This window comes from Hippoglossus stenolepis, chromosome 18, assembly GCF_022539355.2.
Source record: "Hippoglossus stenolepis isolate QCI-W04-F060 chromosome 18, HSTE1.2, whole genome shotgun sequence".
Lineage (NCBI taxonomy): Eukaryota > Metazoa > Chordata > Actinopteri > Pleuronectiformes > Pleuronectidae > Hippoglossus > Hippoglossus stenolepis.
The window spans coordinates 1687646-1704335 of record NC_061500.1 but is presented as its reverse complement, the minus strand read 5'-3'; the positions used below and the strand labels follow the sequence as shown (position 1 = coordinate 1704335).

At 41.9% G+C, this 16690-nt stretch overlaps 1 protein-coding gene across 1 annotated transcript in view; it reads right to left on the bottom strand.

Moving 5' to 3' along the window:
* Positions 1-12104: 12104 nt before the first annotated feature.
* The window catches only part of onecut2 (one cut homeobox 2), a 22851-nt gene continuing 18265 nt past the window's right edge, over positions 12105-16690 (bottom strand). Inside the window, exon 2 of the mRNA XM_035184971.2 lies at positions 12105-12396. Coding sequence (XP_035040862.1) covers positions 12107-12396 — 290 coding nt within the window. The 3' untranslated portion in view covers positions 12105-12106. The remainder of the gene's footprint in view (positions 12397-16690) is intronic.

Here is a 16690-nt window from a genome sequence, read left to right as displayed (position 1 = left end):
CTACCTGAGGGATGTTCACCACTTCACCACTAGATGTCACTAGATCCTACACATTGGACCTTTAACGCTGTGCTTCAGCGCCACCTACAGCCAGACACACAGAGCAAAGAAAGGGAAATATGTCCAGTAACTCACTAACTTCTCGAACTCCTAAACGTTCACGTCTTTCTGTCTTTCCAAAATCTTTTCTTTAGACTATTTTTCTGTCGGCCCAGCAGCTCTGAGGGGGAGGGGCTGTTTGTGTGTTTGTGTGTCTGTGTGTGTGTGTGTGTGTTTGCGGTGACTGCAGGCTGCCAGTAATTGAAAAGCCGGGATGCGAGCGCCTGCAACCCCCGTGACCTCCTATTTAGAGAACGACCATTGATTTCTACAGAGAAAGAGACGGAGTGAGGAATAAAGTGAAAGAGAAATTGGAAATAAAATTGGGGGAAGACGGAGGAAGAGGAATGAAAGACAACAGGGAGGGAGAGGAAGATAAAAATTAAAAGGGAGGCAACAGAGGTGAAGTGGGAGGATGACAGGAGGAGAGGGAAGGAGGGAAGGAGACAAAGGAAAGAAGCGAGGAGGCAGACGGACGGATAGAGAGGGAATGAAGTTCAGTTTTGGTTTTGGATTCAAACAAGTCTGTGCTGCTGATTCACAGGACGATTCCAAACAAGTGTGATGTCTTGTCAGGTTGTTGCTCCCGGCCACCAGGGGGCGTCAGAGGGCATTTGCTTTCTGCTTTCCCACTTTGTGCCACCGGGCGACTCTGGAGCTGTCAGGGTTTGATGGGAATCTTTCACATGATTCAATCCTCAGTTTCCAATTTCTCATACAGGCAAATAAGATTTTCAACTGTTAAGATGAACAGCAGGTGGCGCTCATCTTCTCCTTAAACACGATTAAACCCCTGGAGAAGAAGAAGAGCGTCAGATAAGAGCGAAATCGTCCTGTAAATATGTATTTCCATTTGTTTCATGAATTCATTTGATCAACGACACAGTTTCCTCGCTGCTCCCTCAGATCGGACGTTTTCATCTCGTCGGTGGAGCCGGGCATCGAACCACCGGGACGTCACCCGCTGGTTTGTGAGCCTCAGTTTGACACAGTGTTCAGCGCCATCTTGGTTTTTTGAAACCAGAGGTAACCATATTTTGGTGGAGCGGGGGGGTGGAGCATGACGTACAGCAGACGTTTCCCCCTGCAGGTTGTTTGTGGCGCTGCAGGTCACGTTGAAGAACACCGACGTTTCCCCAACTTTTAAAACTCAGTGGTTCTTTGGTTTCCCACGCTCCGGCCTCCTTATCAGGCATCTGACCCGCAGGTAATAGAAAGACAGCGCTTGATTAACAGCGACAGGATGGACCGCCGTTTCCCTGGCAACAGGGAGAGGAAGAGGAGCGGGTGATTAAATGGGGCGAGGACGAGGAGGAGGGTTAAAGGGGAGGAGTGACAGGTTGGATTGAAGGGAGGAGATGGACGCTGGTCTGATGACAGAGACTGAGAAGTGAGTGACGGAGACAAGAGACGAAGGAAAAGACGGAAGGTGACGGAGGCGTTAAAACAACACTGCATCGGTTTTATCTTAAAACAGCGTCTTGACTAAAACGGACGAGAACCAGCAGAAATCACAGGAAGACAAAGGAGCCGATAATAAAGACAGACGATTAAAGGACACGAGGAAGAAACGTCAACAGTGGCAGAACTTTTTTAAAGATACTTAACGAGTTTTGTAAGAAACTTCCTCCGGTAACACAACGATAAACATCCGCTTATGCCTTCCTTAAGAGGTACACTGCCCTCTAGTGGATATAATGCTTAACAAACATGCAACAACGTACAGGACACATGGAATTATGGGGCAGTTTTTTCTTTTCGTACGTACAAGCAGCGGAAATGAGACGTTATTCTCACAAAGAGCACATTTAAAAACACAAGATCTAAAATCTGAGTGGTTGATTCTCATCAGTGTGTTTAGAGTAAAGAAAACAGGAGCAGCAGCTGAACATGGATAAGACCATTGTGATTTCTTTATTGACTTTTTTTTTCTGTCTTTTATACATAGAGTGGAACAACATTAATTCTCCAAAGATCTCCTTCATGTTTGATCATCGTTTTTTATTCCACACCACAAGTTTTCAGTCACTTCTCTTTTCTGTTCCAACCAAATGTAAAAAAATAAAAATGCATAATTTGATTCTTGATTACTGTACGACAACTATGAAAGAAAATGTAAAAAAAAACAAAAACAAAAAAACCCCAACAGTAAATGGAAAGGAAATAACGATTGATGGTTTTTTTGGCGGGAGAGAGTATGATTGGATAATTTGTTCAAACGTTCGGGGAGAAAACACTTTGATGACAGTTGATGTTCAGCTCGGGAGTGAATTTAAAAAACCGTTCTGTTCCAAAAACACTGTGACCTTTGACCTCTCACTGTTGTTATTGCTGATGATCAAATTAAAACCGTTTTTGTTCTGAAAATGCAAATTAAATACACGATTAAATCAGATCCAGAAATATGATGCAAATTCATCTTGTTACACAAAAGATCTTTTTGCAAAAGTTATGGTTGTCAGGTAAATAAAAATAGGATCAGGGGTTCTGTATCCGAGCACAGCCACACAGAGTAAATCAAGATGGACGACCCGATGCTCATCGATTCATTTCCAGTCGAGTAAACGTTGGGTTGGATCTTCTCACGGTTTCTCCTCTGGGATCAGAAGCTGTTTGATGCTCAGCTGCTGATCGGGGACGGAAGACGTGTACGAATGGAAGTGCTTTGTTTTTTATTAACACTTAAAACTCAAAATACTTTTGGCCTTTGGTCGAACTCGTCGACCTCGAACGCTCGAACGCTCGATGTGACGCGAGCATCAAAATGTAAAATCAGACAGTTGATTTTTTCTTCTCCGTCAATAACAATCTTAAAGCTGGATTCAGAGGAAACTCGGTCAGATATTCATCTTTTGGTTATTGGGAGTTTGCGTTCGATTTGTTCATTTGCCCATTTGTTCTCTCACTCTTTTTGCATTGTTCAAATGTGAAGTTGTCACTTTATGCCCCCTAGTGGCTAAAATCTTCCACTTTTCTCCTTTAAAGTGGTTAAAACCACAGAGTATAATTCATCTGCCCCAGTTAGACCAACCTTCCCATTCACCCGACGGTCTTCTGATTGACGTAAAGATTTCAGGTATGTTCTGTTTAGGAAATCATTTAAAAATCATTTAATAATTTGAATACACCTCATAATAACCTCAGTTTCTCTTTGGGATTTTCCGGTTTGGGAGAAGTCGTGTTCAGGCGTGAACCTCGAGCTCGAGATGAACCAGGTCAGTGCTGCAGTTAAACGTCACATTAATCCCGAGTGTCCTCATTCGCTGACCTCATCTAGCTCAGTGGGAAATGTCCTGATTCCTGCTTCATGTTTTATCTCAGCAGGTCAAAGGTCAGACTAATGCAACGTAGAGTTGTGTGGTCGAGCAAACAGAGTGTGAAATGAAATGAGAGGGAGCTAATGATAAGATTAATAATCACAATGCATTACACGGCTAGCTAATCGTAAATATACTCATGCATAAAGTCTGGGCTATAGCGCGGCTGTGTGGGTAATGAAGCTGTGATGACGGCAAATTTTAAAATAACGATGCATGAAACTCAGGCGGTCGGATTTAAAACGAAATCGATGGATCAAAGAAGCCGGTATTATTCTGGCATCATTCCAACAATGTTCCCGATCCCCCCCCCCCAAAAAAAATATCCACATGAGGAAAACAGCGCCCCCTGGAAAATAACCCCCCAAAAAAACAAAAACAAGATTTGAAAGCATAACTCCCTCCGTCCACGGCAGACGGGACGGAGAGGAAACAGGAAATACATCAACAAGAGAGAGAGCATAGAAGAAGACAAGCATTTCTCATTTTTGGTTTTAGCGCACCTTTTTAACGATTTACAAAAAAAAACTTAAAAATGTATAAAGCTTTTTTTTCCCACATTTGTTTCATTTTTAAGTTACAGTTACCAAAAAAACAAAAAAAAAAAAAAAGGAAGAAGAGCAAGTGAATAATTTATGACATACGCTATTATAACATCCTACCACTAGTGTCTATGAGGTATATCTGCAACAGTTCGGTAAAGAGCACGGTCTGCGCACACGCTTGTCTCCATGGGTTCATCATTTAAAGCTTTGCAACCATTTGAAGGAGGAAGAGGAGGAGGAGGAGGAGGAGGAGGGAGGAGGGAGGAAGGGGGGGGGAGTTTCCACGTATTTATTTGTATTTAAAGTACAAGGTAAAGACACTGTATCGTGGTAAATTAAGATGAACAAGCTCTGTTTTCTTAGGACACGTTTTATGTAAACACGATTTCCTGTGATTCCAAGGAAATATTCTCGTTATAATTTTTTCTATTTGTCCAAATCATTCTGATGTTTTATTTAAATTCTTTTCTTTTTCTTTGACATCGTGCAATTAATTAATAAATGTTGATTAAAAGAATCTGACATATTTAGGGACTGATTTCTATGCGTGTTTGGTTTATTTAGTTTTATGATCACAAAACTAGTCAACTACTCAATATCACTTGGGCTCTGATCACTTTCTAATTCCGACTCAGCTTTAAACAAATCAGATTATTTGATTTTCAGGCTCTGGACAGTTCTCAGTGTCTCTGTCGTCTCATCGTCTCACCGTCTCACATCGTCTGTGTAGAAACCGTCCAAACAGGACTTGACCTGGTTTCTCCTCTGAGACGATGATCTGAACCTTTACAGTGGAAACTCAGCTCAGGGAAAACCGAGGAGAAGGAAAGATAGAAAGAAGAAGAGGGGATGATGAAGGAGTGGAGCAGAAGAGGAGGCCTCTGGTTTCCCTCTGGAAGTCTTTGTGTTGATTGCAAAGCACCAGAGAGCAAAGAGGAAACTCGGCGTTTGAGCCGAGGTAAAGTTTTGAAGCACAACAGAGAGAGAGAGTCTCGACTTCGCTTTGGTTAGAGCAAGGCACTCGTCCACGGTTATCTCGTACTTTGCAACAGAAGCACTATCGACGTCTTTGTGCGACGGCAGAAGACTGAAAACTGACCGAACCCTTTAGCCACGGGTTCGTCCCTTCAGCCATTTGGCTTCCCCGGGTGGATTTTACAGTCACATGCTCGTAAGAAGGGAAGCAAAATGGCAAAGTTCTAAGTTTTGATCCCAGAAAACTAATCTTAGCTGCATATTGTTTTAATTGAATTAACATGTTGTACTCTGAGGACCATGGAGTATTGTAGTATCGTTTGTGTAGTGTCTGGTTTGTGGTTCTGGTCTCGTGGCTGCAGAAGAAACCAGAATATACAAGTTTTTAAGTCTTTTTGTTGCCTGACATTTGGCTGAATTTCAAATTAAAACTGTTCTAATACAATGACGAGTGTTAAATGAATCATTTCAAGGCAAATGTCCAAACTATTGATGCAACAGTGCAGATCAGTGTTCAATCTGTGTTTTTCAGCCCGTGTTCCCTGAAATTCAGCATCCGAACCCGACGCTAACACACTTCACACGTGTTCTTCACGAGGAGGAAAGACGACGTGAGGCCGAGAGAGAGGGAAGGAGGAGAGAGGGAAGGAGAAGAGAGGGAAGGAGGAGAGAGGGAAGGAGGAGAGAGGGAAGGAGGAGAGGAAAGGAGGAGAGTGTGGCAGAGAGTCATGGAGGTGAACGCAGACCGCACTGAAGAGGAAAAGAATCTTTGGTTTCTTTGGTTTCATCAACACGATTAAAAGGACAAATGGAAAGTCAGTGAGGTAGCCTCTCTGGTTCTCACTATTGAAATAGAAAGTTTTTCTTTTTTACTTTTTACACACAAGTCAGTCTGGGAAGCAGCGAGCTTTAAGGGACTTTTCCTTCCTGACGAGCGAATCAAGTCGGTGTGTTTACATTCACGCAGTCACACACACACACACACACACACACACACACACACACACACACACACACACACACACACACACACACAGAAATCAGGTGATGTGTAGATGTGTTGTGTCAAATATCTTCAAGAGGACATCACATAACCTGATGGACGGATTATATTCAAATAACAAAATCCTACAAATCAAAATCAACAAAATGAGCAAATTGTGATTGTTTGAGCGTCATAAAAAGGTTTTGGACGCCTTCCTGTTTACATGGAGTGTACAACGTGTGCACCAGAAACTTAACATCCTGTTTTAGCTCCAACACAAATATGCACAATCTTTGGTACGTGCACACAAATATATAAAAAATTGTTTTCTCATGTCCTTCTTTGTGAAGAACATGAGGTGCAGCTAAAATCTGTCTGATTCTTCCGTACAACAAAGAGGTGATGTTGTTGTTTGTATGTAAATCACATGAATAAGACGTTAACCGGTGTGTGAGCTGCGTGGATGTAAACACACACAGTTTATTGGCCTCTCGAGGATTCCAGTTATCTTTGGTGAGTCTGTTCATGTCAGCGTGTGGCCCTTACGTCACCTGATCAAGTGTCACTAGAACATCAGTCTGGAACTCATTGCTTGTTCAACACTGGTCAGCAGGACGCAAAACAAAATCAAATCAAAAGGACAAATAAATTAGCCATAAAATCACAAGGAAAATCAAATGAAAACAGATGCAGTGCTCATCATTCAGTCGGCTATTATCTGTCATAAAGAGATTGTTTCCATTTCGTAAAAGAAAAATCGTTACCAGGACAAATACAAAATATTGATTGGCTAACGAGTGAGAGCAAGTGTTGACATTCAGAAAGACGTACGTCTAATCGCACGTTCCTACATTGTTCTGTCATCAAGTCTAAACATTCATAACACATTTCATTTGCTTTTTAACGTAAAGCTAACAAAGAATAAATTAACAGGCCTGGCATAAGCACTGCATCTTTGATGCAACTAACATTCTTAAATACTCATAAATATTCATCAAAAAACAATTACATCTAATTAAATAACATTAAATTATTATTAAGTACAAAACTAGTGTGTTCTAAAACACCTCATAAATAAATACATGGTCGAACAGAAAGAAAAGAAACGTACAATGTAAACTTTGGCAAAGCTAATCATCAGGGAAAGGGTCAGAGGGAGATTTGGCAACAAAATTTGTTCGCTTAAATTAATTCACAATTAAAAAGAAAACATAAATTACATTAAATTAAAAAAAATCACATATTGCAAAAACCTAGGAAGAAACATAGTGGTAGTATTAGTTGACACATAAGTATTGGCAAATCATTTCTAAGTACTTAAAAACAAACAAGTGATCAAAACCTCTTTGGGACGTTTCAGGTTTCGTACCCTCTCTCTCTCTGTTTCTGGTTTGGCAGATTTCGCCGGTTTCATCCAGACACGACTGCAAGTGGGAATGGAAAATGGCCGCCACCCCCTGAACCTCAAACCACGCCCCTCCACTGGGCGTGGTCAATATGATGGGAGGGTCAGGTGGGCGGAGGATTCTTTGGACTAAAAGCTTTACATACAGAAAGAGAGAGAGAAAACTAAGGATAAAGCTATTTGACCGATATTCGAGCAGTTTCTCTCAGCGGGTGGCGATGAAGTGTTTTTTTTTGGTTTTTGTTTCATTATTGTCGTTGTACATATGGAGCAGCAGCGTAGCTCCTCCCCCCTAAAGAACAACCTAACGTGGGTTTGTCGGCCGCGGGGCAGTGAACGTTCCACACCTCAAGTTCCTCCTCCAGCACGGAGAACGTGTTGTTCTACGTTTCCACCCAAACCAGCCGAGCTTTTTCTCGTTAGCCAAAACTTTGTTGTTTGCTACATCTGTGATTTTGGAACGTTGAATTTGGAAATCTCCGTTTTCCCTTTTGTCAAATTTCAATTAATAAGTATGTGCTGCTCATTATTATTTGTAGTTTTTAAAATAACTCAAATTCCTGCTAATTTCTGCTTCAGCTGTTTCCGGCTAGGTTTTGGTGAAAAGTAAAACAAAAATCTAAACGTGACTAAACGTAAAATAAACTGATTGATCGCGATCGCAGATCCTGGATCTGGACGACTCCATGGGGATGAAAGGTGTCAGTGTGCCACTGTTTGTACAGCAGAAAATCTTTGGTATGTACTGTACAGTTCACATAGCGTTACATTGTCACTCTCTCTGCAGTAGGAAGCTCGCCAGACAACAGCAAGCTCAACGCGCAAAGGTGGTCGGTTTGAATCCCCCCCGAAGAAATGTACGATGGAAGCCTTTGAATAGGAGCTAGCTAGTTTTTTTTTCTCCCACGGTTTTGCACCAAGCGTTCATCTCGAACATTAACGCAAAGAGAAAATATAAACAAACGGCCTCCGTGCTGTTGTCTGGCAGCTTGTGTTGCTACTGCCGGAGATAGTTGGAGGTAGAGTTTGTCCTGTGGAGCAGGCGAATGACGGGCGGAGAAAACAACCAAAACAAAACAAGGACAGCGAGAGAAGCTTTTCGATTTTTACAAAACTGTTCAATGACGTTTGTGAGAATGTGCGTTGACAACATGCTGGAGGAACAACTGTTCAAAATATCTGATGTTCTGGACGTTTTAGCTTTGAAAGTTGGGGTAATGTAACAAAAGGGAAAGTAAGCTAGGTACTCGTGAATTAGAATAAATTAAAGATCGTTCGAAATGTTACTATCTTGAAAGTTAACGGACAAACTTTCTTTAGCCTGTATGCTAACCTGGAAGTGTTTCTCTGGTGTAGGGGAATAATCTCGTGTGAACGCACATCGAGCTGCGGATTAGCCAAAGTTGAGTTTGTTCTCTTCGGGGGGAGTTGAGCTGCTGCTGGAGTTAACGGTGAATCTTTGGTTTGTTAGCTGATGAGGTTTCTGTTGTTCTCGTAACCATTTTTTTTACTTTGAAAAACTGCATAGGCACACGTTAAAGACACTCTTCATCCGTGAGAGACACATTAATGTTCTGCCTTTTTTGGGGGTCAGAGGGAAGAAAATGGCCGTCGTCGTCCTCCATTCGCTCTTCCCCTCCGTCCCGTGTGGTTTTACCCTTTTCAGTCACCGACTTGCTTCCCTTAAAGACGGCCCGACGCAGCATCGGGCAGAACAAAGCTACTTTTCCACTTCCGTGATGTCGTCCTTCCGTTTATCCTTCGTCCTTCTCTTCGTCGCTACCACTCTTTTTTTTTGGTTTTTTTTTTCCTTTTTGGTAATAATTCTCTTCCATCTTCAGCTAGTTTTTTTCCGTTTGTTGGAACAGTTAGGTGCAGAAAAAGGTTTTCTTTGGTTTCGATTTGTCAATAAATAGAAAAAGTCTCAAGTGTCCATTTTTATTTTAAATCGTTCTTGAAGCCGTTGGCTCGCCGCTAACGGGCCGGGACTCAGCCGGGGCTTTCTCCGGAGCAGGGGCTGCTGACTGACGCCTTTCCTTTGGTTTGGTTTCTTTTTTGGTTTGGTAGCTTGAGTGAGAGATGATTGATGAGGTGATTGCGTTTGGTGAAGGCTGTTAAAACGGGGGGGTTGGGGCTGAGGTTTATTGTTCGTTAGTATTTACATGATGTTTAAAGGCTGTACATTATGACGTAAACTAAAATCAAGGGGCAGGATCTGGTTGTGAGCGACGCTTGGTTGAACTTAAATGGACCAAAGGCAGTTTAAGAAACGGGCCTGTTGGTTTGTTCCATCGTCTGAACCGAGCATCGAACTCCGACGCTGCAAACAAACGCCCGTTTGAGTCGGATTTCTTTCCCCTTCACAGAAACAAGTGGAAAAACACTTGATCTCTCAACAAGGATGTGGAAATCTTGATAATTCTCACAGTTTGAAGTTTACGACCAAAGACTCAAAACGGTTTGTTTGCAGCGTCCTGACCTGAACTCTTGTGTCCCAGCTCGCTGAGCCTTTAAAGAGACGGACCTGCCAGGCATCGTCTTTAGATTGTCCTCTTTAACTATTACAAAGGCCCTGATTCGCCTGGACAGCTCGTCCTCCGCAGGCTCAGCTTGTTCGCTGGTTTCGCTGTTGTCTGCTGATGTGGTGAGAGAAGCCATGTTTTTTTGGGGGGGGGATTTCTGTGATGGCATCTCCAAAAAGCATCTTAGTTCTACAGCTGGATTTACACCAGAAGGTTGAATCTGAGCAGGTTTGAACTAAGAACCTCTTCAGCAAACACTGAAGATGTTATGGATCTTTAAAGATGATTTCTTTGGGGGGGTGCCAGTAGTGGAGTTTTTACATTGAAAACAAACTACTGGCTTTCTTTGGATTTCCCCATGTTTCACATTGTTTCTCCAATTAAATCTATGTTTTTTACAGCAACATAAATGTGGAGGAGTCACAGATAAAACCTTTTGGATTTTGCTAAATTCAAACTGCCTCTGGTGCTTTGTCTCTCAATGAGAGCTGTAGCTTGTGCATCAAAAATTATGCTTTTAAATTCCAAATCGAGCTTCAGGTCACGAACATTCGACCAGGGATTTTAAAATGTCAATAGCAATGCTAATAAATAGCATCTTTGTTCTAAATGAGAACAAAAGTTGTGCTAGTGCTAAGATGCTAAGTGGAGTTCACATGCTAACGATGGATGGAGGAAGCCGGGGTAAACTGGAGCTTAGCTTTGGTTTAGCTGACGGGGTTTTGGTCAGGGTGGGAATTCTGGGAAAAATGACTCTTTAAAGTTGTGTGTGTGTGTGTGTGTGTGTTTTTGTTGGTCAGCAACAGTGTGTGTCTTTGTGTCTTACGTGTGTGTTTGTACATAATAATGACAGACGCCGAATGGATTTCAGCCGCTGTTTTAGAAAAAATGGCATCCTGAGTTTTCTACGATGTGAAGACCACTCGGCAGAGAGCCCCAGTTCTATTGCAAAGAAAATGTGCTTTAAGATTGTGCTCACGTACTTTTCATATATTCATAATTTATACACTAACACTCCACTGAATGCTGAGTAAGCTCGCAATTCTACGTTTCGGCTCAAATTATGAGGAAAGTTGCATGTGCCTTGATGAATGTGTGTGTACGTGTGTGTGTTTATGAGTGTGTGTGTGTTTGTGGTTGTGCTTGCATATTTTGCCATTTCCTAACTTTACGAACGCTCACTGCCTCTTTTAAAGAGTCAAATCATCACATGCTGATTTTTCTTTGGTGAAATTAAGAGTTTTGTCCATAAAGTGACAGAAAACTCGTTGTTTGGTTGAAGTATTGGTGATTTGGTGATTAAGTATCGTCTGTACTTATAGTAATAATCCATGTACCACCCAGATTATAACGTATATATGTTCAGAGATCAGTGTCTCAGGGGGAAACAGGTCTTGTTCTCGCGTGTGGACGACAGAGTGAAATGAAAACAGTCACTGGACGGTTTCTTCCTCCGTCACTCAGACGTTAATTAGCAGAAATATAAAAAGAGAGATGTGGAGATTAGCGTCAAACTACAGTTTCTAACTTTGATGCTTGATCGTGGTTTAGTTTCTCTTAAATGAAAAATCCCTTCCGTCCCCTGTTATGTCTTTGGTTTGGTTAAAAAAAGGGAGATTTCATCTAAAGTCCGATTTTACGCTCGGCTGCACAAACAGCTTTTTAAATTCAGCCGTGTCAGTCCCAGAACTCTGATGTGTCATTGTCGTCTTTGAATATTTTAGTGTTTAAATACCTCTGAGAATTTATTTATCTCATCCCAGAGCTTCTCACACATTCCGCAGTCATAAAGCTTTGATGGGTTTCTTGTTTGGTTGGTTCCTAGCTTATATTGCATAATAGAAAACCTACATGGTCTTCTAGTCTTTGGTATTTGGGCTAGTGTGTGAGCTCACTGTCCAACAGGAGGCTACGATTCAAAGGTTTCTTCTTGTTTCCCAGTGAGGTTTGTGTGTTTTAAAGATGAGTTTACCCTTTCGGCTTCTTGATGGATTTTGGATGAGTTTGTAAAAGGCGGTTCGGCTACAAACAAGTCGTCGCAGTGAGCAGCCCCTCTCTCGGCGTGTCCCCCTCAACAAAAGCAAAACAGACAAACAAACAAAAAAATGTAAAAAGTTTGGTTTTTCCGTCTCGACCGGACGAAACCTCGACCCGCGCCCTCCACCCCCGTCATCCCTTCCAGCATCTCTGCTGCCCCCACCCCCACCCAGACCCCACCCTACCACTGCCCTCCCCCGCTCCCTCAACGCCATCCATTATCACGCTTTGGTACAAGTGCTGGACGCCGAAGAGTGGCCGCCGGGGCTGCCTCCTTCGTCTGTCCATTTGTCCAGGCTCCGACGGCGTGCGTTCATGAAGAAGTTGCTGACGGTGGTGAGTTCGAGACCCAGCTGCTGCGAGATGGTCAGCTGCATCTCTTTGGACGGCCGCTTGTTCTCCTTGAAGATGGCCAGCAGGGTGCGCCGCTGCAGGTCGGTAAAGACCAGCCGCGACTTCTTTGGTGTGTTGTTGCGATCCTTCGCCGTGTCTTGCTCCTTCCGTTTACAAGCTGCGAGGAGGGAGGGACGATGAGGACATGAGAGGGAAAGAGAGGAAATACAAGTATTAGTGTTGTTTGTGTTATTTGAACAGTTCAATGTCGGAGGAGAATTCATATGAAACACAAACAGAGGATCCAGTCAGAGGTTCACAGCTGATATTTGTTTACCTGCCGTCTGTCTCCACTCCATCATTAATGTACCGTATCTGTTTCATTGATTAAAACTCGAGAACTGAAGGAAGCTGTTCATCTTTCTATCAACAATCAACCTGTAACACAGAATCCCTTCGAGGGTAATAACATCGAACACGTCTCAGCTGCGTCTCGACAGTTTGTTGTACTTCATGTTGTGTTTGTTGTCTTTCACAAAAGCAGCAGAACGCAGCCTTAACGCAAACCCTGTTCACACCTGCAGTGAAAGTTAAGCTTGTTAAATTAGCTCAGTATGGAAACCAACCAACCAACCAACCAACCAACCAACCAACCAACCAACCAACCAAAAACCAAACTAACAACCAACCAACCAACCAACCAACCAACCAACCAACCAACCAACCAACCAACCAAAACAAACTACCAACCAACCAACCAACCAAACTAACAACCAAACTAACAACCAACCAACCAACCAACCAACCAAACAAAACAAACAAACAAACAACAACCAACAACCCAAACTAACAACCAACCAAACAACCAACCAACCAACCAACCAACCAACCAACCAACCAACCAAACCAAACTAACAACAGCAACCAACCAACCAAAAACCAAACTAACAACCAACCAACCAACCAACCAACCAACCAACCAACCAACCAACCAACCAACCAACCAACCAACCAAACTAACAACCAACCAACCAACCAAACAACCAACCAACCAACCAACAAACAAACCAACCAACCAAACTACCAACCAACCAACCAACCAACCAACCAACCAAACAACTAAACAACCAACTAAACAAAAAACCAACCAACCAATTAAACAACCAACCAACAGACAGGGTTGAACCACCCTGAGGTAATTAAACCGACACCCTCTCTAATGTGTCTGCTGTTCAGTCTCCGTCAGTCAGTGAGGAGGAGGAGGAGGAGGAGGAGGAGGTGTGGGTGCGTTTGATTTGATTACCTCCCTGAATTAAGTATGCACGAGTCGGAGCCCGATCGATACAAATTCATTTACAGACTCAATTCAGTAACAAAACTATTATGTAAGGGGAAGCTGTCATCGCTGTAAACACACAAACACGCAAAAACACACACAACCACATGGCTGCTCCTGTTTCCTCTCAGGCTCGCTCCACGGCTTCTAATGACCTGGCAACAGCGCACGTTAAAAACACACATGCACTATAATGTTTACACTCTTTTCATTTTAAGTTATTTATAATAATGTTTATGGTTAAAATGTTAAATACCAAGGGTTCGATAACAACATGTTAGGAATCTTTACAATCAATATTGAAAGCTCTGATCTGCCGTCAAACACATGGAGAGAAGTAGAAGTAGAAACAGATGAGAATCTATTAAACTATGACTGCTCGTGATTTTACAAAGATTTTAGGGAAAACTGCATTTTTTCATTAAACTTTTTTTAAATAAAAAACGCTTTTTAAATAAAAACATATATAAAGTATGTAGCAAGTAGCTAAATTACTCAAATATAAATGTTCCTTGTGTTTATAATATTAGAATGAATTCTTCTCTTTGTGTTAATATTAATCCTCCACACGCTCAGGAGGTGGCACTATTGATCTGTGGATATGAACGCTGTGCCAGAAAGAGAGAGAGAGGGGAGAGAGAGAGAGAGAGAGAGAGAGAGAGAGAGAGAGAGAGAGAGAGAGAGAGAGACCATCGATATGAATCATCTGAACCACGACAGAACGAATAATGTGAGATTTGTCTGAAACAAAACATCAGAATCAGCCTCAGTTTTAAAACACAATAAAAACCCACTTTTATTTACACGTTCTGCACCGTTTATTTTTAACATGATTACATTCAACTAATTTCATAGACTTATATTACATCTGCACTAGTTGTACCTACATTTTATTATTAACAGTATAAGTACAATTAGGAGAGTAAACATGAAAATGTGTCACCGATGTTTTGTTTGTTTAAAGTCTAAACTCGAGTCAAATCCTGGACTTTGGACCCGACTATTTACTGGAAGCTCTTTGTGATGAAACATCTGCCTGTGAGCTAACACAGGTCCACTATTTATTCTGCTGTTATTAACAGAGTCAGCTCACAAACCTCCCTTTGCTCCATGAAACTCAGATCTTGTATCACCAGGAAATACAAGAAAAGAAAACTATTATTAAAAAACTATTGTTACTCATTCTGCTGCTTTTGAGTTTTGGTGTTATTTCATAATTTCATCCAAGTATTTGGCATAAATGAAGATTTAAAGTACAGGAAGGAAAAGCTCTTTAAGTTTTGTTTTCCCTTTTTTGATTTTCTGTAAATCACAAGAGAGAAAACATAATTAAACGAAAAGTGATCGTTTAAAATAGTCCAACAAATGTACAAATAAATAAAAAAATACACAAACATTAAATAATAAACTACTATTTCCAGTTCTGTAAACACATTTGAGACGTGCACCTTTCTCCCTGCTGTTTTCTGCTGATGCAGCTTAATGAAAAGCAGCTCAGCAGCAGTTCAACACAAACTAGGGGGGGTTTTTTTGGGGTTAAAAAAAGTGCAGACACATCTTGGTGTAAAAGGGCAGCAATCAAAATCACACACACACACACACATACACAGACACACACCATCAATAGACAGAGAGAGAGAGAGAGAGCACGCCTGAGTGATTCAATCAGTCCTTTCTTTTCCTCCGGTCGGGGTTACAGTGAGGATCAAATACACAATTATATTATTCAAAGGGGGGTTTACCGGTTTGAGGAGGGGGAGAGAGTACGTCGGGGGGGAGGTGTTCCTTAAAGGTAAAGCTCGAATCAATAGGAATCAATACGACTCCGTTCCTCTGTCTTTCATCAGCTCTCTCTCTCTCTCTCTCTCTCTCTCTCTCTCTCTCTCTCTCTCTCTCTCTCTCTCTCTCTCTCTCTCTCTCTCTCTCGCTGCGTCTCTAACTGCAAACGAGCTCAGCAGAAACCAGGAGAGTCGCTCGCCCCTCGTTTCTCTGTGTCATCGTCGTTACTGTAATCAGCCGCCATCGTGACATCATCCACGTCTATAAACATAAACACTGTAAAAAGCATCATGACGGCATCTATGTTGTCAACATCTGATATCATCACATTATACAGTAATATTAGTATTTAGAGTTATTAGGGCCTGGTGTTGAATAGCAGTAAATCTTTGGTTCTGACGAAATGTGATTTTACTTTTTACAGTTTTCAGCATTTTGGGGAGTATTTTTGTTTGAGAAATAAAGTTAGTGTATGTTTTTCTGCTCAGCTCTAGTCAGGATGTAGTTAACTTAGCTTAGCATGAATGTTGGAAACAGTTTTCCTCGTCCTGCTACAAAACAACACACCTACCAACAGATCCGAACAACTTCTACCCAGTAAACACGCACATGAGACCATCAGACGTTTCAATAAACCTGAAACCACCTGGAACGAGGTCAATCAGAAACTGTGGAGAGGCACAAGAGCTGCATTTAAACAACACGAGCAGCTGTTCACCACCGGGAGGTCAAGCCTTCCAATAAGAAAGCAGAGAGGCTTTATTCCACCTTAAGGCCCGTCCTCCATTCACGTGGACGGAGGGTCGAGTCAAGTGCAGCGTGTGGAGAGCTGGCAACACTCAGTGCAAACACATCGATGTATTATACCCAGGTTGAAAGAGTCAGGGCCTGAAGAACGTCGATAGAAACACAGGGCTGATGTTTTATTGAAGCAGCCATTTGAAGTGAATACAGAGAAACAGACGGAGGAGCAGAGGAAGATGAAGGGAGGTGTAAGAGAGGAAGATGAAAGGAGAGAACACGATCTTACACTTACACTTCTCACTTACATTTAAAGTTTACTTGACTTAAAGGTGACACATTGGAAAATTATGATGTAAAATATTAAAACTAACAGAAATTATCCACGGAACATTAATTAATAACAAACAAAATGCAGATTTATCGACTAAAGGCTAACGAGCTAGCTCCGGCCTGTCTTGTAATACCACATTGCACCTCAAGAGGCAACGGTGAGTCATCCAGTCTGTTATCCCCCCAACAGGATGAAGAAATATTTGAAATAATCCTTCTTTAAGTGTAGATATTATACTAATCATTCACGTTTATGCATGTTACGTTGCATTAATCACGCACA